The sequence below is a fragment of the Trachypithecus francoisi genome, unplaced genomic scaffold (genome assembly GCF_009764315.1).
Source record: "Trachypithecus francoisi isolate TF-2019V2 unplaced genomic scaffold, Tfra_2.0 Lachesis_group21, whole genome shotgun sequence".
Lineage (NCBI taxonomy): Eukaryota > Metazoa > Chordata > Mammalia > Primates > Cercopithecidae > Trachypithecus > Trachypithecus francoisi.
The window spans coordinates 26937751-26958076 of NW_022681467.1; the positions used below are offsets into that span (position 1 = coordinate 26937751).

The 20326-nt window shown below is 49.5% G+C and overlaps 2 protein-coding genes across 3 annotated transcripts; one reads left to right on the forward strand and one right to left on the reverse strand.

Annotated features, from left to right (window-relative positions):
• Positions 1 to 1854: 1854 nt before the first annotated feature.
• Positions 1855 to 6439, reverse strand: DEFB124 (defensin beta 124). The gene is made up of 2 exons (XM_033186018.1): positions 6286 to 6439; positions 1855 to 2058 (listed from the first exon to the last, which is right to left on the reverse strand). The coding sequence occupies exons 1-2, from the start codon at positions 6347 to 6349 to the stop codon at positions 1901 to 1903; spliced, it is 222 nt and encodes a 73-aa protein (XP_033041909.1). The 5' UTR covers positions 6350 to 6439; the 3' UTR covers positions 1855 to 1900.
• A 2134-nt stretch (positions 6440 to 8573) lies between these two features.
• REM1 (RRAD and GEM like GTPase 1) lies at positions 8574 to 18621 on the forward strand. Of its 2 annotated transcripts, none has more exons than XM_033186017.1 (5): positions 8574 to 8703; positions 9739 to 10116; positions 11166 to 11248; positions 15816 to 16017; positions 17871 to 18621. In XM_033186017.1, the coding sequence occupies exons 2-5, from the start codon at positions 9777 to 9779 to the stop codon at positions 18140 to 18142; spliced, it is 897 nt and encodes a 298-aa protein (XP_033041908.1). In that variant the 5' UTR covers positions 8574 to 8703; positions 9739 to 9776; the 3' UTR covers positions 18143 to 18621. The 2 variants fall into 2 exon arrangements, with proteins under 2 accessions (XP_033041908.1, XP_033041907.1); XM_033186016.1 differs by having other exon boundaries at positions 11160 to 11248; positions 17871 to 18609.
• The last annotated feature ends 1705 nt before the right edge of the window (positions 18622 to 20326 follow it).

The window sequence follows — 20326 nt, forward strand, 5'->3', positions numbered from 1 at the left end:
GCCTGTAATCCCAACACTTTGGGAGGCTGAGGCAGGAGGATTGCTTGAGGCCCGGAGTTCAAGACCAGCCTGGGCAACATAGTAAGACTTTGTGTCTACAAAAAATATAAAAATTAGCCAGGCATGGTGGTACATGCCTACTGTCCCAGCTACTGGGAAGGCTGAGGTGGGAGGACTCCTTGAGCCAGGGAGTTCAAAGCTGCAGTGAGCCATGATTGTACCACTGCATTCCAGCCTGAGCAACAGAGCAAGACTGTCTCCAAAAGACTGACTCTGGGAGACAAAATCAGGTGACAGAGGATCAGGGTAGAGTTCCATCTCCACCACTTCCTACGTGTATGACCTGGGCAACTTTCTTAGTTGCCTTATAGAGTCTTAGTTACCTTATAAAAAAGGCAAAGATAGGCTGGCTGCAGCGGCTCACACCTGTGATCCCAGCACCTTGGGAGGCCAAGGCAGGAGGATCACTTCTTGAGCCCAGAAGTTCAAGACTAGCCTGGGAAACATAGAAAGACCCCACTTTTTTTTGTTGTTTTTTGTTTTCGGTGTTTTGTTTTTTTTTTTTTTTTTTTTTTTTAGCAAGACTCCATCTCTACAAAACAAACAAACCAAAAACATATTAGCCAGGTATGGCGGCATACACTTATAGACCTAGCTCCTTGGAGGCTGAGGCAGATTGCTTGAGCCCAGGAGTGTGAGGCTGCAGTGAGCTATGTGATCTCCACTGTACTCCAGCCTGGGCAACAGAGTGAGGATCTGTGTTAAAAAAGAAATGAGAGAGAGAGAGAAAGAGAGAGAGGAAGGAAAGAAGGAAGGAAGGAAGGAAGGAAGGAAGGAAGGAAGGAAGGAAGGAAGGAAGGAAGGAAGGCAGACAGGCAGGCATAATATATAACTGAGGTGATATGAATAAAGCAATTGGCACTTTCTAAAGGATACTTATATATCATCATCTCAACCATTCAGTGATTGGTTTGGCTTGAGTAGAACCTGTCCTCCAAAAAAGCACTTCTGAGCATCTATCCAGGTAACTTCCTTCTCTAGCATCCCAGAGCCACCAGGCTCACCTTGCACATCTCCAGTGTCAGGGGACTCCCTTCCTCCCAAAAGTTCCCCATCACACTGTCCTGTCCTACCACGGTGTAGCTCCGTTCCTTGACATGTCACTCCGGAACTGTATGGCCTTCGACAAGTCACTTTCCCTCTCTGGGCTTGTGGGCCTGATCTGTGAGGTATTTTGGGGAATCTTCCACCCTAGAATTGGCTGGTCTCTTTGGCTTTTTGGGTGTATCCTAATGACTTAGGAAGTTGGATGTATGCTTAGATGAGGGTCTGTTTGAACACTAGGAGGAAAATGGCGGTTTGTGTGTGAAAATGGCGGTTTAATTTTCAGAAAAGTATCTAGTCTCTTGGTCTTGGCTTCACCCCTAAGTCGTTAGGATACCCTATCAAGGAACATAGGAAAACCCTTTCACTCTCAGTGGGGCCTGCCTCTCAAGCCAAATGTGCCATCTCATTCTGAATTTCAGAAGCTTATTTTTGACTCTACTATTATTCACCGTTATTATCAACTATATTATTAACTCTACCTTTCTTCTTTTGTTTCTTTTATAAAGTGCTAATCTCCTGATATTATAATTATTCCCATTTTATGGTTGAGGAGACTTTCAGAGGTTCAGTAACTTTTCCGGAGTTGGACAGAGAGAAAGTGAAGTGGCCAGGACTGGAACCATTTACAATGGTCATTAGCACCCACTCTCCTCAGGTCCCTCACTTCCTTCCACAGACCATTTCTCCCACATCCTAGACCTATCCCCCACCCCTGGGGGGACAGGAGCACAGGCGAGCAAACAGAAAGAAGAGACAACTGGCAGCCTGTGTTTTATTGGACAGCAAGAACCAGCTACTCATATTCACTCTTGGGGACCGGCGGAGGTTTCAATGCATAGGAGAGACAGCACAGGGACGCATCCGGGCACAGGTGCATGTAAGTTTCTTGCCTTGTGCAGTAAGTTCGGCAGGCCCCTTGGCCCTTCCAGCACCATTTGAATTCACTTCTCCCTAAGCAGAGGAAGACCACAGGTCACAGAGCAGCCCAGGGGTCACAGGTTAGACCACTGGTCACAAGTTAGACCACAGATTCACTAACACTGGTCACAAGTTAGCTCTCTGGTCATTTGTTAGATCACTAGTCATAGATGAGAGTATTGATTACAATTTAGGTTAGACCACATGTCATAGGTTAGACCATTAGTTACAAATTGCAGACTAAGGCCAGGCACGGTGGCTTACACCTTTAATCCCAGCACTTTGGGAGGCTGAGGCAGGCAGATCACCCGAGGTCAAGAGATTGAGACCAGCCTGGCCAACATGGCAAAATTCCTTCTCTACCACAAATAGAAAAATTAGCTGGGTGTGTTGTCACGTACCTTTAGTCCCAGCTACACAGGAGACTGAGGCAGGATAATCGCTTGAACCCAGGAGGAGGAGATTGCAATGAGCCACGATTGTGCCACTGCACTCCAGCCTGGGTGACAGAGGGAGACTCCATCTCAAATAAATAAATAGAGACTAATTTCTTGACCAGGTGAAACAACACACCAGGTACACATAAGCACTTTTCATAACACTATACGATTATAGTCTTACTACAATCCCTACTATACAGGTAAGGAAACTGAGGCTCAGTGAGGTTAATAACCTTCTCTAGCTGGGCACAGTGGCTCACGCCTGTAATCCCAGCACTTTGGGAGGCTGAGGCGGGTGGATCACCTGAGGTCAGGAGTTCGAGACCAGCCAGGCCAACATGGCGAAACCCCATCTCTACTAGAAATATAAAAATTAGCCAGGCATGGTGGCAGGCGCCTGTAATCCCAGCCACTTGAGGGGCTGAGGCAGGAGAATCACTTGAACCCGGGAGTCGGAGGCGGAGGCTGCAGTGAGCCGAGCTGCACTGCAGCCTTGGCAACAAAGTAAGACTCCATCTCAAAAAAAAAAAGAAAAATTAAATATAAAATATAACCTTATCCAAGGTCATACCGCCATTCAGGAGCAGAACTAGGACTCAAACCCAAGCAATCCGGCTCCAGAGTCCACACCCATTACACAAACTGCCCCTGACACATAGGGACTTGTTAAATGTTAGGTTTTAGTGAAGGAATTTCCAACCATGGGCCATGGAAAAGGTAAGGCTTTGGGGAATAGGTCCTTTGCTCCCTCCAAGGGTCTTTGGTCACAACATGGGATGGAGCCCGTCCTTCATTTATTCACTCAATAAACACGGAGCACTAGAAGTACTACAGTGAACAATATGGTCATGGTCCCTGCCCTCAAGGAGCTTCCAGTATCAAGGAAGACAGTTAAAAAACAAGCAAATAAATACAAGAAATAGATTCTGTGGTAACTGCCACATTGGAAATGATGAGGGTACTGTGATGGTCAGTTAAAACCGATGTGGGAAGTGAGGGGAGACTAGGACCATGTAGACAAGCTTGACTGTGAAATGACATTTCTAGACATACAACCTCAGACAAGCAGGGAGCAAGCAGCCCAGAAGAACTAGCACTGAATGGGAGGTAGAGGGGAAAGGCTTCTCTGCATCTCTGTGGATTAAAATACATCCCATGTAATCCTCAAATGATGCCTTAGGCATATCCGCAGGTTTTATTCAGCCTGCTGAGCAGTCCATACTTCCCTCTTGCTAAGGTAGAGAATCTTTGAATGATACAGTGCTGGCCTCAAAATTTCCATGAGGCAAAGAATACACCCTCTGAAGACAGTGTGTAGTATAATTGCTAACAGTGCGGTGTGAAGCCAGCTCAGACCTCCTGGGTCCAAATCCCAGCTCAGTCATTTCCCATTGAGTGACCCTGGCCTCGGTTCTTCATCTGTACAACTCTCCTTCAGAGCACAGATAAGGATCACATTAGCACAGTGCCTGGCACATAGTAAATGCTCAATAAATAGGAGGCAAGATTATCAGTATGACAGCTTAGATTGCTGGAACAACCAGGACCCATTCTAGGTAAATCCTCTCACTTACCAGTAAAGAGGAATGAACTTGCCCAAGCTCCCATAGCCACTAAGTGGTGGGTCTGGAACCGGAACCCAAGACGTTAGCTCCCAGGTGAGGACACTTTCTATAATAATTTTTTTTTTTTTTTTTTTTTGAGACAAGGTCTCACTCTGTTGCCCAGGCTGGAGTGCAGTAGTGCAATCTTGGCTCACTGTAGCCTCTACTTCCTAGGCTCAAGCAATCCTTCCACCTTAGCCTCCTAAATAGCTAGGACTACAGGTGCACACCACTACACCCAACTAATCCTTTTATTTTTTGTAGAGATGGGGTCTCCCTATGTTGCCCAGGCTGGTCTCGAAGTCCTGGGCTCAAGTGATCCTCCTGCCTTGGCCTCCCAAAGTGCTAGGATTTACAAGTATGAACCACCACACCCAGCCAAGAAATACTCTTAACACACCATCGCATTTGAACTTCCCAATCACCCCAATATCCAGAAGCAGTTCCTTTCTCCTGCACGATCTGCTCTCTCTTCCTCATATCTTTCACTCTGTCTCCCACCAATTTCTTTGTGCTCCCTCCCCAAGCCACACCAGCCTCCTTGCTGCTGTTCAAACACATCCATTACCCTGCCTCAGAGCTTCGGCCCTTGCTGCTCCCTCTGCCTGGCACGATCTTCTCTGGTATTTTCACCTTATTAAGACCTCTGTTCAGGCCGGGCGCGGTGGCTCACACCTGTAATCCCAGCACTTTGGGAGGCTGAAGCAGGCGGATCACGAGGTCAGGAGATCGAGACCATCTTGACTAACATGGTGAAACCCCGTCTTTATAAAAATACAAAAAAAATTAGCCGGGCATGGTGGCGAGCGCCTGTAGTCCCAGCTACTCGGGAGGCTGAGGTAGGAGAATGGTGTGAACCTGGGAGGCGGAGCTTGCAGTGAGCTGAGATGGCGTCACTGCACTCCAGCCTGGGCAAGAAGCGAGACTCCATTTCAAAAAAAAAGACCTCGGTTCAAACCCACTTTATATAAAATAAGATCGCTGGAATGCACTTCAAAATAATTCACAGGAGAGGAGGGGGAAGTGAATAATAAAACAGGATTGGTTCAAATTGGTAATTGTTGAGGTTGGGTGATGGGTAATAGGGGTTCTTTATACTATTTATTTCTTATTTCTGGTTGAAATTTTCCTAAATACCAAAGTTTCTGGCTGGGCTCATGCCTGTAATCCCAGAACTTTGGGAGGCCAAAGCTGGAGGATTGCTTGAGGCCAAGAGTTTGAGACTAGCCTGGGCAACATAGTGAGACTCTATCTCTACACAGATTTAAAAGTCAAATAAAGAAGTCTCTTTTAAAAACTCATGCTGTTACAGTATTCTCTATTTCTGCATAAGTTTAAATTTTCCCATAATAAAAATATTTAAAACTCACCTTGTTTATTTATGTTATTCTCTCTACTTTCATGTATATGTGAAATCTTCCAATATAAGTTTTACAAAAGAAAAAACTCTAGGCCGGGCATGGTGGCTCATGTCTATAATCCTAGCACTTTGGGAGGCCGAGGCAGGTGGATCACCTGAGGTCAGGAGATCTAGACCAGCCTGACCAACATGGTGAAACCCCGTCTCTACTAAAAATACAAAAATTAGCCAGGCATGGTGGCACATGCCTGTAATCCCAGCTACTCGGGAGGCTGAGGCAGGAGAATCGCTTGAACCCGGGAGGCAGAGGTTGCAGTGAGCTGAGATCATGCCATTGCACTCTAGCCTGGGCAACAAGAATGAAACTCCATTTCGAAAAAAGAAAAAGAAACAAATCTTACTAGAGACCTTCCCTATCCATCCTCATCGTCTTCCCATCCCCGCCCTTCTCCATGCACACACCATTCTAACCCCTTCCCTTGCCTTTCCTCTTCTTAGCACTTATCACCACCCAACATATGTTTATCCGCTTATTTTCTATCTCTACCAACTAAAATATCAGCTGCATGAAAGCAAGGACCTTCTTTTCTTTCACTGCTAGATGTCTTTCACTGTTATGATTTCACAACAATCATAACATAAATGAATATTTATTGAGAGAATCCCATTTTATAGATTAGGAAACTGAGGTGCAGGCTGATTTAGCAACTTGCTCTAAGTTGCCCACCAAGTCAGTGGTGGGGCCAGAACTTAAATGCTGGTAGAGGCCCCTCTGTCCTCCAGGACCTAAGAGTCTAGTCCTCATTTTCACATGCACACATGTACAGACACACACACATGCACACAATGTTGCTACCTGGTGGCACATGACCCAGAACCAGGAGAGCCACAAGGAGCAGAAGCAGCTGTGTCATGGCCATGGGGCTCCTGGGGAGGCTGCTGGAGAGAACACAAGAGGAGAGACCCGAGCATGCTGAGCCTCGCTGCTTCCAGCCCAGCTTTATTGAGCTGCAGATAAAGGCAGTGCTGTGGGCAGCAGGCCTAAGTGGGAGTATGAGGCCATGTAGTCCCCAGGCTGCTTGGGATCTCAGCCAGCTACGTGGGAACTGGTCAGCCACACCCTCCGGAGCCTGCTGAGCTCAGAAGCTGGGGGTAGAATTTTCTGAGGCATTGTCTAGGGTCAGAAACTAGACATCTTCCCCATCTAAGAGAGTGGAAAAAACTTTGACTTAAGAGAGACCTAGTTCAATCCCCACATCTCCCCCTAACTGCTGAGAGACATCAGACAAGTCACTTAACCTCTCTGAGCCTCAGGCTGTTGTCTATGAAATGATGACTAGTATCCCTTACAAGGCCAAGTGACCAGCATGTATGCAGGCCTACTCTAAAATGGGAAGAGTAATAGTACCCATGTCATAGACAGTAATAGCTACCTATCTCATTTAGGGGATTAAATGAAGTAATACAGTGGCTCCTATAGTGTGGTTCCCAGATCAGCAAGCAGCAGCAACACCTGGGACTTGTTAGAAATGCCAGTTCTTTAGGCCTACCCCGAATCTAGTGAATTCACCTCTCTCTAAGCAGAGGAAGACCACAGGTCACAGAGCAGCCCATGGGTCACAGGTTGACCACTGGTCACAAGTTAGACCACAGATTCACTAACACTGGTCACATGTTAGCTCTCTGGTCATTTGTTAGATCACTAGTCATAGATGAGAGTATTGGTGAGTTCTGGCGAAATGTGGCTTAACAAGCCCTCCACGTGGTTCTAACACACCACCAAAGTTTGAGAACCCCTGAGATAATATTAGTGCAGAGCTTAGAACAGTGTCTGGTACACAGGAATCTAAATTGCATCATGAAAGATGAGTAGGGGAAAAGGTATCCCAGAAAGAACAGAACGTGCCTAAAAGAGTAGGGTATGAGCCAAGCAAGGGTTTTCCTGGGAGGAGAGGTTGAAATGATTCTGCAGAGAATATGATGGGGCTTGAATGCCAAGTTCAGACTTTTGTATTATAGACAACCAAAAGTTTTTAGCAAGAGTGTAAGCTGTTCAGATTATAGTTTTAAATAAAGGAACTGAAACCCAAAGAGGGGAGTTGACTTGCCTAAGGTCACACAGCAATTGTGCTGCAGAGATGGAACTAAAAGCCAAGTCACCTCACTCCCAGACAATGAAGGGTGCTGCACCACTCACGGCCCATCTTGCAAGTTAGAAAGGTAAGCTTAGAGGGCCACTCCACGGAAAGAAGCCAGGCACGAGGGGGTTCTGCATCAGCTCCAAGACCTGTGGGGGCTGAGCCGGTCTGTTCAGCTGCTGTGGGAGTTATTCCAAGCTGAACACCTGCGTCCCCTCAGCCATGACAATGAGCCCCACCCACAGGTGCAGCCTGGCCTCCATGGCTCCACACACGTACACACCCCAATTTCTCAAGACCTAAAGGGAGGCACCCCAGTCAAAGAGTCTGGATCCTGGCCCCTTGGATAGCCAACATCACCAGTGATCTCTTTCCTCCTCCTCCATACCTGGGAGCTTTTTTTTTTTAAGCCATGAGTGATAGAAACAGTAGACAAAATGGCAGAGGCCTCAGGCCCAGGCCCAGCTAAGCCTCAGTTGGTGAGTGAATGAATGAATGAATGATGCCAAAATAAGATTTTCAGAATTCTTCAGTGCAGACTTTCTGAGCTCTCTCTTCCTCCAAGCCACCTCCCAAAATTAATTCTTCATCCAGAGCAGAGTTTCTTAAAGTGAGGTCCATGAACCGTCTGCATCAGGATCACCTGGGGCGCTTGTTTAAAACGCAGATTCCGGAACCCCTCTCCCAGCACTGTGGAATCTGCCTCTCTTGGAAGGTGGGACCTGAATATTTAGCAAGTTCCCCAGGTGGTTTTTCTGGGGACTAATGTGTTGGTGCATCCCCTCGATGGAGTGGACAGATGTGGACGCAGATGGAGCTCCAGACCCAGGAATCCAGAGCCCCCATCCTTCCTCTCTCGTCTGCCACCCTCACCCAGTGCATAGGGCTGGCAGAAGCGAGTCAGCTGAGCTCTGCACTTTCAGAAAAGTCACTGAGCGGCCAGGGCCTTAGGGCGGGGACCCCGGGGCTGCCCTAATGGGGCGGGGCTGGATGGGGCGGGGTCGCGGCTCCTCCCCGGGCCCAGGCGGCGAGGGGAGGGGAATTGGCCTGAGGGGCTGCGTGTGGAGGCGGGTGGTACAGCCTGGAGCATCCAGCCGCTGGAGCTGCGAGGGACCCTGGACCCCTCCCACGCCGAGGTAAAGCCCTGCGCTACGCGCCGCCAACTCGCTCAAGTTGGAGCAGAGTTCTCCAGGCGATTGAAGGGGGATTCGGCAGCGTTGGCAGGAGTAGGGGGGCTTCGAAACCGCGTCCCGAGGGTAAGGGTCTTCAGACCTGTGACCCGGAGGGCTGGATAGTCCTGGACAAAGACCCCTCCAGCCCCAGGATGGGGGATTCACACCCAGGATAACGGCTGGGAAAGCTCGGACCCAGACTCCAGGAATGGCACAGCGTTCCCGGGCCCTGTGGTCTGCCCTCCCCGTCCCCTGCCAGGACCCTGTCCTGTCACCTAACCTGGGGCCTGGCCGGCCGCAGCTCCCGTCCCCAAAAGCAGTTAGAGGCCGTAGCGCCAGCCGCTCCTGAATTTTTCACACAGGGGGCGGGTCAGACACGCGGTTCCCATGGCACCAGGGCACTCGGGTTACAGTCGGGTTACCCCTATACCCCCCTCGCCCTTCTGGAGTTCCAACCCACTCTCCTGCCTCTTCCTCCTCAGACCCCGTGAAATTGGGCATCCAAAGTTAAGTAACCCCTACCCTTGCAGCGGGGGCACCTGAAACTGCACTCCCAACCCAGAACCTGTGAAAGAGAGCCGCGGGGAAGGGGAGGAGGGGGACAATTTGGATGCCTTTCAGAGCCAGGGCCTCATGTTCTGTGGGAAGGGCAGGTCCGTGTACACGGAATGGGGAGTGTGCATGTGAGGACATCCCACCTCACTACTGCCCCTCTGCCTGCCTGCCTGTCATCATCCTTAAGGCGAGGGAATGGCCTCTGGGTGTGCATGTCTGTGTGTTCACAGCCTGCACACTCACTCCTTCCAGCCGCATCCAGGTTTACGCAGAGCCTGAGGCCAGAAAGCCTAGGGGCTTTCTGCCCCAAGAAGCTGAGGCACCTCCTACTCCCATCTGAACAAGAGGGGGATCTGGAAGAAGCCATCTCAGCAGCTCATCAGGACGCTATAGAAAGAAGCAGCCTAAAGCAATTGACTGACAACCAATTCCCCCTTCTTTCAGAAGGAAGGAAGGAAGAAGTAAAACCCCCTCTACCAAAGATGACACTCAACACCGGACAGGAAGCAAAGACCCCTCTGCACCGGCGAGCCAGCACCCCACTGCCCCTGTCCCCACGGGGCCGCCAGCCTGGCCTCCTGAGCACAGTGCCTTCCACTCAATCCCAGCATCCCCGGCTGGGTCAATCAGCCTCCCTCAACCCTCCCACCCAGAAACCTTCACCTGCCCCAGATGATTGGTCTTCTGAATCCAGCGACTCTGAAGGCTCCTGGGAGGCCCTCTACCGTGTGGTGCTACTTGGAGATCCTGGAGTGGGGAAGACCAGCCTGGCCAGCCTCTTTGCAGGGAAGCAAGAGAGGGACCTCCATGAACAGCTGGGAGGTAGGGGCCATATGGGCTGGGCTGGGATGTGGCCAAAGGAGCGAAAGCCCTGTCACCAGGGGCACAGGGCTGCCAAGAACAGTTGTACAAGTCATGCACTGTTCAACTCTAAGGGGCATCGTTCACTTAGACTATGACATGAACGATGCCCCCTTACCCTCCAAAGTTGTACATGGCACAGCCTGCACAATGGTCAAGGGGAGGGAAATTCTTGAATAGAACAAGAATTTTGCCAACTTCCCATGAACAAGAAGTATATAATTCATTTCTATGTCATATGGGTGGCAATTCTGAATTCCATGTGAAGAAATGGTGGACTTCCACCCAGCTCAGAAACTCCCCTCCCCAACTCCTCTGACTCTCAGATTCTCCCAGTCCCATAGACACCCATCCATGGTCACCATGATCTACAGCAAAACTAAGATCCTTTGCAGAAGGGAGACTCCCAGACCCCAAGTTCTGGGCCCTGGGATGCTTTATTCCCAAGAACTGCAGTGAGCTCAGAGTGTCAGGGGTGCAGGGTGGTGGGATACAGGGAAGATAGAAGAGATGAAGGTAGGCCCCTGAAGGACTGACCAAAAGGACATAGGGTGAGTGGCGGAAGGGGGTTGATTAAATGCGGAGAAAAGACAGGGACATCTAGCCAGACTCTTCTCTAGTCTTGACTTCTCTCCCCCAGCCTCAAGAGTGAGAACCCATATGTGTAACAGATAGGGAGACTGAGGTCAAGAGAGGATAACATGACCTGCCTGAAGCACGCACTAAGTCAGACAGAGCAGGCCTGGGAGAATTCCTAGCCCAGCTTTAACCCCACCACCCCACCTTCATTCAATCAATCAAATCTTTCTGGCACCTACTATGCACCAGGTACTATGGCATCTGGGGAGACCTGGGTTCCTACCAGGAGAGACAAGCATCAAACAAGTGTGATAAGCGCTTCTGAGGACAAGTGGAGGGGGTGATGTGACCAGAAATGGGGAGGTAGCGAACACCACACTCTCTCAGGCTTGCCCCTCCTCCCTGAGATCCAGCTCTTCCCTCGGTTGCAGAAGATGTATATGAGAGGACCCTCACGGTGGATGGAGAAGACACCACGCTGGTGGTCGTGGACACCTGGGAGGCCGAGAAACTGGTATGGCACTGCAAGCAGAATTTGGGGACAGGGGTGCTGAGCCTAATATTAGACTCTTTCCTGTCCCTTCCTGGGACACTACAGATCAGGTGTGAGCAAGAGCCATCCTCAGCACCCTCCCCCAAAACCCACAGCTCCTAAGCAGTCTTTCCAGTCCCAAACAGAAGACCTTTATGACCCTGACCCCTTTTCTCACTCCACAATCCCCTCCTACCAGCCATCTCAGAATGTGCTTCTCCACCTGCAGATCTCCCCATCATTATTTCCATCCTCATCCCACCCCTCCCACCCACATTGTGCAGAAGGAACGCTGGATTTGGCCCCAAAATGCCCAAGGCTGAACCCCCTTTCTTTTTCTTACTAGTTATGTAGTTTTGTGCAATTGACTTAACCACCCCAAGCTTCAGTTTTCTCATCTGATAAATGGGTTAACCATTCCTGCCTTCCTCATCAGCTGGTTTTTTAAAGTTCTTATGCAATTTCAGAGGTAAGCCCAGTTTAAAGCATGAAAAACTGCTGAATAGGGGTGAAGAATTGTAAATGATAACTCTTAGGAATTATGACTTGGTAGCTGGAGAAAAAAGAAACCAGAGCAGGAAGAGAGCAGTAGGCAGGAACATGTCCCTATTATGATTTTATCTTGTTTGTGTTTTCTTTTCTTTTGCTACTTGGGTAATACATACTCATTGTAGAACTTTGAGGAAAAACACCAAAGCAAAGAGAAGGATCTAAAATCACCTGGGATCCCATCTCTCTAAGGGATAGGCTGCTCCCCTAAAACTGAGGGAGACCCTGCCCTCAGGGTGGGGCTTAGGAGGACACTGGTGGGTGACTGACAATGGTTGACAGCTCTCCTTCTAACAAGCATAAAAGGAAACCCGGGGCCAAATGAGCATAATAATGACGATGACTCTTATAACAGTATCTGACATTTATGGAGTGCCAACTTCCTAAGTGTCAGCCCCTATGCTAAGCACTAGACATATTCTATGAATTCAATCAAAACAAAAACTGGGCCTGGTGCAGTGGCTCAGGACTGTAATCCCAGAACTTTGGGAGGCCGAGAGAGGTGGATCACCTGAGGTCAGCAATTTGAGACCAGCCTGGCCAACATGGCAAAACCCCACCTCTACTAAAAATACAAAAATTAGCCAGGTGTGGTGGCATGGGCCTGTAGTCCCAGCTACTTGGGAGGCTGAGGCAGGAGAATCGCTTGAACCCGGGAGGTGGAGATTGCAGTGAGCTGAGATCACGCCACTGCACTCCAGCCTGGGCGACAGAGCAAGGTTCTGTCTCAAAAACTAAATGGTGAGTCTTCTGATTCCCATTCTACTGATGAGGAAACCAAAGACCAGAGCGGTTAAATAGTAATAATAATGTGTCCAAAGCTCTCAAATAGCAAGTGAGATTCAAACCCAGATCTACAAAATCTTTGTAGATCTTATTCTTTTTTTTTTTAGACGGAGTTTCACTCTTGTTGCCCAGGCTGGAGTGCAGTGGCACCATCTCGGCTCACTGCAACCTCTGCTTCCCAGGTTCAAGCGATTCTCCTGTCTCAGTCTCCCGAGTAGTTAGAATTACAGGTGCCTATCACCATGCCCAGCTAATTTTTGTATTTTTAGTAGAGACAGGGTTTCATCATGTTGGTCAGGATGGTCTTGAACTCCTGACCTCAGGTGATCCACCCACCTTGGCCTCCCAAAGTGCCGGGATTACAGGCGTGAGCCACCATGGCCTGCCAAGGCTGTATTCTTATGCATTAGGACTGCATAAGAGTCCTCGTCTTATGACTCTCCTCCCCCTCAAGAGCATCACCTTCTGAACCTTCAGCTGAGGTTTCAGTCATTCGCTCCTTCATTCATTCAGAAATACTTGCCGGGTGTCTATCATGGACCAGGACCTTGGAGACATAGAGATGAATAAGGCAGACATGCCCCCTGGCCTCGTGGACCTCACAGGCTGGTGAGAGGGTCTACTTTTCAGATGCAGCTGAGAATGCTATGGGGCAGTGTCCAGCAAGTTAAGATGGGTGATCAGACTGGGAGTCCCACTCAGGAAACAGGGGAGAAAGGACTAGAAGGCAGGAACTGGAACTCCACACCCAGCTCGAGTCAGACAGATGTGGGTTCTCAACCTTGAGTATGAACAGGTTTCTTCCTCTGGGTCTTAGTTTTCCCCATCTCTAGAATGAGAAAGTGAGTCTTGACCATTCATTCATTCATTGCACAAATATTTTTGGAGGATTTGCTGTGTGTCAAGATCACAAAAGCCAGTTGGTGCACAAATTTGTGGGTATGAACTCATTCAGAGTGTGATTAAAAATATAGATTCTCAACTGGGCACGGTGGCTCACACTTGTAATCCCAACACTTTGGGAGGCTGAGGTGGGCAGATCACCTGAGGTCAGGAGTTCAAGACCAGCCTGGCTAAGGTGGTGAAACCGCCTCTACTAAAAATACAAAAATAGCTGGGCGTGGTGGCCGGCGCCTATAGTCCCAGCTACTCTGGAGGCTGAGGCAGAATAGCTTGAACCTGGGAGGTGGAGGTTGCAGTGAGCCGAGACCATGACACTGCACTCCAGCCTAGGTGACAGGGTGAGACTCCATCTCAAAGAAAAGAAAAAAAAAGAAAAAGAAAAAAAAGAATAAGAAGCTCTAAACGTGGGGCTCTAGTATCTATCTATCTATCTATCTATCTATCTATCTATCTATCTATCTTTTTTGAGAGGGAGTCTCGCTCTGTTGCCCAGGCTGAGGACGAGGGCCGGGGTGAGGCCTGATAATTTGATTTTTATTTATTTATTTTTTTTTTTAAATTTTTTTATTTTTTTGAGACAGAGTTTTGCTCTTGTTGCCTAGGCTGGAGTGCAGTGGCATGATCTCTGCTCACCCCAACCTCCGCCTCCCAGTTTCAAGTGATTCTCCTGCCTCAGCCTCCCGAGTAGCTGGGATTACAGGCATGCACTACCGCACCTGGCTAATTTTATATTTTTAGTAGAGATGGGCTTCTCCATGTTGGTCAGGCCAGTCTCAAACTCTCTCCCTCAGGTGATCCGCCTGCCTCGGCCTCCCAGAGTGCTGGGATTACAGGCATGAGCCACCGCCCCCAGCCGATAATTTGATTTTTAATACACTCCAAGTGGCCTGATGGTCAGCCAGCCTGGTACACTAACGTCCTAAGGCCCACCCAATTCTGTCAGATTCAGCCTCTCTGATATCAGAGTACCATGTAGTGCACACATGGAAAGGATGGATACTTATTTAGATAATGCTGCTACTGCCTGGACCCTCTTTGAGACCTCTCTTCAGTCACTGACCAGGGAAACTGGTTCAGTTTCCTAATTTTACTGGTTGGAAAATAAAAGGCCAGAAAAGAGGAGAAAATTTTCTCAAGGTCTCTACCAAAAACACAAAAATTAGCCAGGCATGGTGGCAGGCGCCTGTCATCGCAGCTACTCAGGAAGCCGAGGCAGGAGAATCACTTGAACCCGGGAGGTGGAGGTTGCAGTGAGCCAAGATCGTGTCACTGCACTCCAGCCTGGGAGACAGAGTGGGACTCCATCTCAAGAAAAAGAAAAGTGAAAGAATATTTCCGGCTTCTTCACTACCTCACAACCACACTCAGTCTTTCTCACTTCAGGCCTTAGCTCTGACTGTTCCTCTTCTCTCCTGCTTGGCCTGCCCCTCCTTCCTAACCCCATTCGCCAGTCCCCTGTGAAGCCCTTGCACACTCTTCCAGCTGGGGTTGTTCTGGCCTCCCCACCCCACTCCTCCAGCCACTTGCACATGCCTCTTACTGGTACTTTCACACTACACCATAACTCCCCATTTCCATAAGCTCTCTTCCAGACCATGAGCTTTTGGAGGGCAGAAACTGTGTCTTATTCAACACTTATAAAGTTACTACCCAGGTAGTCCAGTCTTGGAGGGCTGTCCCTAACAAAAGATCACCATCCAAAATATCAAAAGCACTGCAGTTCTTTCTTTTTCTTGGTCAAACAACTTGAAAGGAAGCCACTTCTTAGTGTTCCTTGCCCCTCTCATCCCCTTGTGAACTTACACTTTACAGTTGCTCCTTCACCTCTGTCTTCAAAACTGTCCTGAAAAATGCCTTCCCTCTTAAGTCAACCTCCTGTCCTCACTTCTCTCTCTCTTCCTTTTTTCTCTTCATTCTGGATTTCACGAGGCATAAAGAACCCTCTGGCAAGGCTAAACCCTCCTCAGAAACAAGACAAAAGAGCTAAACAGGTCAAGGCAGAACCCTCTTTAGCAGGAACCGGAACCAAGTGAATTTGCCTCCAGTACCCAGCCTGCAAAAGTGTCAGTGAGTGAGAGAATTATGTGAGGTAGTGTCATTAGCCTAAATTTTCAAGCAGAGAAACTGAGGCTCAGAAAGGATCACCAATTTTCCCAAGGTGACACAGGGAATTATGGCAGAATTTGTCCCCCCACACCTGTCCCAACTATAAACCTCAGCCCCATCCCAACCATTAGAACATCCTAGCTCTACCTTCCTCAGCCAGGGCCTAGATACCCTCTGAGGATGGCCTTGGGTCCCTCTCCTGCAGGATAAAAGCTGGAGCCAGGAGTCATGCCTGCAGGGGGGCAGTGCCTATGTCATCGTATACTCCATCGCAGACCGAGGCAGCTTTGAGAGTGCCTCTGAGCTCCGCATCCAGCTGCGGCGCACACATCAGGCAGACCATGTGCCCATCATCCTCGTGGGCAACAAGGCGGACTTGGCCCGCTGCCGAGAAGTCTCTGTGGAAGGTGAGCCCTCCATCCCACCCCCTCCTCTTCCCCTGGGCCCCGCTGTAATGGCTGCTTCTCCAGCACTCTTCATCTCAGTGACTGTCCCTGCCAAGCTGCCCCTACCCTGCAGCCACTTGCCTAAGCCTGAAAGCTAGGAACCATTCTTGTCTCCCACTCACCACCCCCAAAACCAGTCCCCAAGTCCTGTCAGGCCACCTCCATTAATCCCACATTCCCTTCCCTCTCTGCCTACAGTCTCTGTGCTATCCTGGCATCTCCACCTTCTCCAGTCCTCCCACTTCTCAATGATTCCTCCTTGCCAGCTGCCAGAACTTTCTAAGACCAGAGCTGAATTTGTACTTCTTAAAAATTCGTGTATGTGGTAGGGCATGGTGGCTCACAACTATAATCCTAGCACTTTGGGAGGCTAAGGTGGGAGGACTTACTTGAGCCCAGGAGTTTGAGACCAGTTTTGGCAACACAGCAAGACCCTCTCTCTACAAAAAATAAAAAATAATTTTAACTCTTTTTTTAAAAAGAATTCTGGCCAGGCCCAGTGGCTAACGCCTATAATCCCAGCACTTTGGAAGACTGAGACAAGTGGATCACTTGAGGTCAGGAGTTCAAGACCAACCTGGCCAACATGGTGAAACCCCATCTTTACTAAAAATATAAAAATTAGCCAGGCATAGGGGTGCACACCAGTAATCCCAGCTACTTGGGCAGCTAATGCATGAGATATCATTATCCAGTGATAATTTGCAAGATTAAGCAAGTTGCTAGGAGAGAGCCGAAATTTCATCATATGGAGATGTTGGATGGGGTGGGCAGATCAATAAGGGAGTGGTTAATTATTTTTATGATCAAATTAGATTTACGTGCTAGGGTCATTAGTGTTTTTGTAGTTGAAGTACTTAAACTCAGGAGGCAGAGGTTGCAGTGAGCCAAGACCACGCCACTGTACTCCAGCCTGGGCAACAGAATGAGACTGTCTCAAAAAAATAATAATAGTAATTTCCTCTGTGGCTCCCCTAGCCCCTTAATCAGAGACACTTCATCCACCAGGATGATAGGCCCGGTGCCTACAGGCCTTTCAAGGGCTTACATTTGAGAACTGAAAAGAACCATTACTGGCTCCAAAATATAGTGAAAAAAATTAGAAATTTAAATTTCACAAAGCTTTACTTGTGAAATTTAATTGTCTGCAAAACATATTTTGTCAGCAAGCAACTACAAACTAAAACTTTAAATGTCATATATGGATTGTATTTGCAATGGGATGGGGAATATTTTAATAAGTTTGACATATCAGATGGGGCCCATAACAATTTTTAAATGGTCTTACTCACAGAGTAAAATGTAAAAAATATGTAAACTGAGACCTAGAAAGGAAAAGCCAGTTTCACAGTCACCAGCCCCTGAAGACTAGAACTCGGGCCCAGTGGCATCCTGGAGATGGAAGACCGTAAGCTTTGTGAACAGACATCAAAAAAAAAAAAAAAAAAAAAACTGCAACATAAGCCCCAGGAGATTTTGTTAAAGCACAGATTTCCAGACCTCAACCTAAACCTACAGAATCAGAAACTCTGAGGGTAGGTCCAGGAATCTGCATTTTAACAAGCTCCTCCAGGTAATTCCGATCCACAGCAAATTAGACCATTTACCTGGCATTCAACCTGACCCCTCCCTGGCCCCAGCCTCTCTGTCTTCCCTCAAAGACCAGTCTGATTTATCTGAGTCCCCAGGCAGCAACACGAGGTATGGGCACAGGAAATATTTCTTCCAATCAAGACTGAACACATCTTTTCCTACCTTTTTCTCCGCCTTCCGGTTATGGCTCCACCCCTGCTCGCCGGGCTCCGCCCCCTCAGAGGGCCGCGCCTGCGCTGTGGTGTTCGACTGTAAATTCATCGAGACCTCCGCCACGCTGCAGCACAATGTGGCTGAGCTCTTCGAGGGCGTGGTGCGCCAACTGCGCTTGCGCCGCCAGGACAGTGCGGCGGAGGAGCCCCCAGCACCCCGACGGCAGGCCAGCCTAGCCCAGCGCGCTCGTCGCTTCCTAGCACGTCTGACAGCCCGCAGCGCACGCCGCCGGGCACTCAAGGCCCGCTCCAAGTCCTGCCACAATCTGGCCGTGCTCTGAAGCCGCCCGCCCTTCTGAGAGTTGGCGGGGTCGCTGAGGTGCATTATGGGTTCCACAGACGCCACTGCGGGGCAAAGGCGCCGTTACCTGGAGTGTGCATCATGTGTCTTGCTTGCCTGAGGCCCTGATGGCCTGAGCATCCCCCAGATCCAAGCCTGGGGGACCCCGGGAAGGAGATGAACAGACAGATGATGGGGCCGAAGCCCCATGCTGGGCACAAAGTAGTTTTTTACGTGGTGGGTGTCTTTTTGTAAAAAATCTTCCTTGCCCCTGGGCTCTGGCCAACCCTCAGAAACCCTCACAATAAACCAGACCAGAAGGATGTCCCATCTGAATGCCCAGACATCTCTGTCTTGGCTCTTCCAGGCGTCTCCACGTACTGCCCTCCCATCTACACTTCACTGTAGACTGACTGGTTTAGCCTGCCGGCCTGGGCGTCAGGGCCGATCAATAAAGTACTTGTACCAATTTTGTGCTCAGGCCCTTCTCCCGACAGTGGATCACAACCACAGTTCGTGACCAGCTACTTTCTCATTAACCCATTTTTTACGTTCTAGATTCACATGTCTGGAAGAACCTCAGTACTCATCCTGGCAATAGAATTGCTGGCGTTTATTGGGAGCTGTGTACTAAGCTGTCGCAACAATTAATCCTCTCAACACCTGGGAGAAGGGTGTTACGATTAACCCCATTTTGCTCATTAGTAAACTGAGGCATAGGACACCGAAGGCTCACCCAACATCATACAGCTGCTATACGCGAAGTTGCCGGGATTCCAGCCCAGGCTTGTCAGACTCTAGTGACCAACATATCCATTGTCCTCTTTAAAGATGACACAAAACCCTATAGAATCTTGGGAAAACGAATTTAAAAACATAATTTCACATCCAATTTAAACGAGGTTGGGGCAGGAACTCTATGAAACTCAATCCATTAATCCCCGGGATGGACCCCAGTTTAATCCAACTCACTCATTTCTCGAAGGCAGAAACAAGCCTAGAGAGGGGAGATGAGCATGCCAGAGTCACCCAGCCAGGGAGGACTACACCCCAGGGCCCAGCCTCCTCCTGGGTCTCCCTTTAGCTGTGCGGGAGGAAGGAGGTGGTGAGGCGTCCAGCCTGGCTGGGGTCAGGACTGGGTGTTGGGGATCAGGTCAGGAGTTTCCAGCCCGAAAGGAAGGGGTGTCACGGCTTTGAGAAGAAAACAAGACGCAAACCGTTATGACCATCGTGTCCCTGACGCCGGACATCCCTTCCCCCAACTAGCCCAGACGCCAGTCCCGGGGTAAGCGGTGCAGAGAAAGACTGGCAGCACCCGCCAGCCAGCCAGCCGCGTCCTCCAGCCGCGACTCCCCGCACCCCAGCCTTCCAACGGGGACGGATGGCACTCAATCCCACACCCCAACCCCAGCCTGGGGAAGGGAAGAGAAGGAAGATCTTCCCCCACCCTAAGCTGTCTCCGGCCTGCGGTCAGGGGGAGGGGCTCTAGCTGTGGAAAGTTGGCAGAGGCGGCCGGCAGCAGCCGGGAGAGTGGAAAAAATGATATCAAACCCGGAAAAATGCAGGCCGGATGGAGGGCCGGAGTGGGCCCTGGGAGGTGAGAGGGCGGGAGGGAAGCGGGGAGGGGGAAGAGCTGAGAAAAGAAGAGGGGCGGGGGAGAGAGTGCAGGAGCTGACTTTAGAAAACTGAGTACGATCGCCCTCATCCCCTCCTTTCTTCATCTACAAATATTTATTGAGGGCCTACTAAGTGCCGGGCACAGTGCCAGGCTCTGGGGAGATGTGGTGAACAGAAAGAGGGAGCTCACTGCTCAGTAGCTCACAGTAGGGTGGGCTGGCAGACTAGAAAACAAATCAGCAAATAAAAGAATCACAAACTGATAAGGAGCTGAAATTAGGGTAGTCAGGGAAAAACCTGAAGATAATCCAGTCCAATCCCCCAGCCTCAGATGGGAAAACTGAGGGCCAGAGACAGAGAGAGAAAGCTTACCCCAGGCCACTCAGAATGTGGAAGAAATACTTGAGACCGGGATAGGGGAGGAAAGAGGGAGGGAAGAAAGAACTAGTGCAGACCAAGATGGGGAGGTGGGAGGTGTTGAGGGAAGGAAAGTTATGCAGCCAGCACAGCAAGATGGCAGGGTGATTGAGGGCATTGCCCTGAACCAGGGGGTGTGCGTTCAAACCTT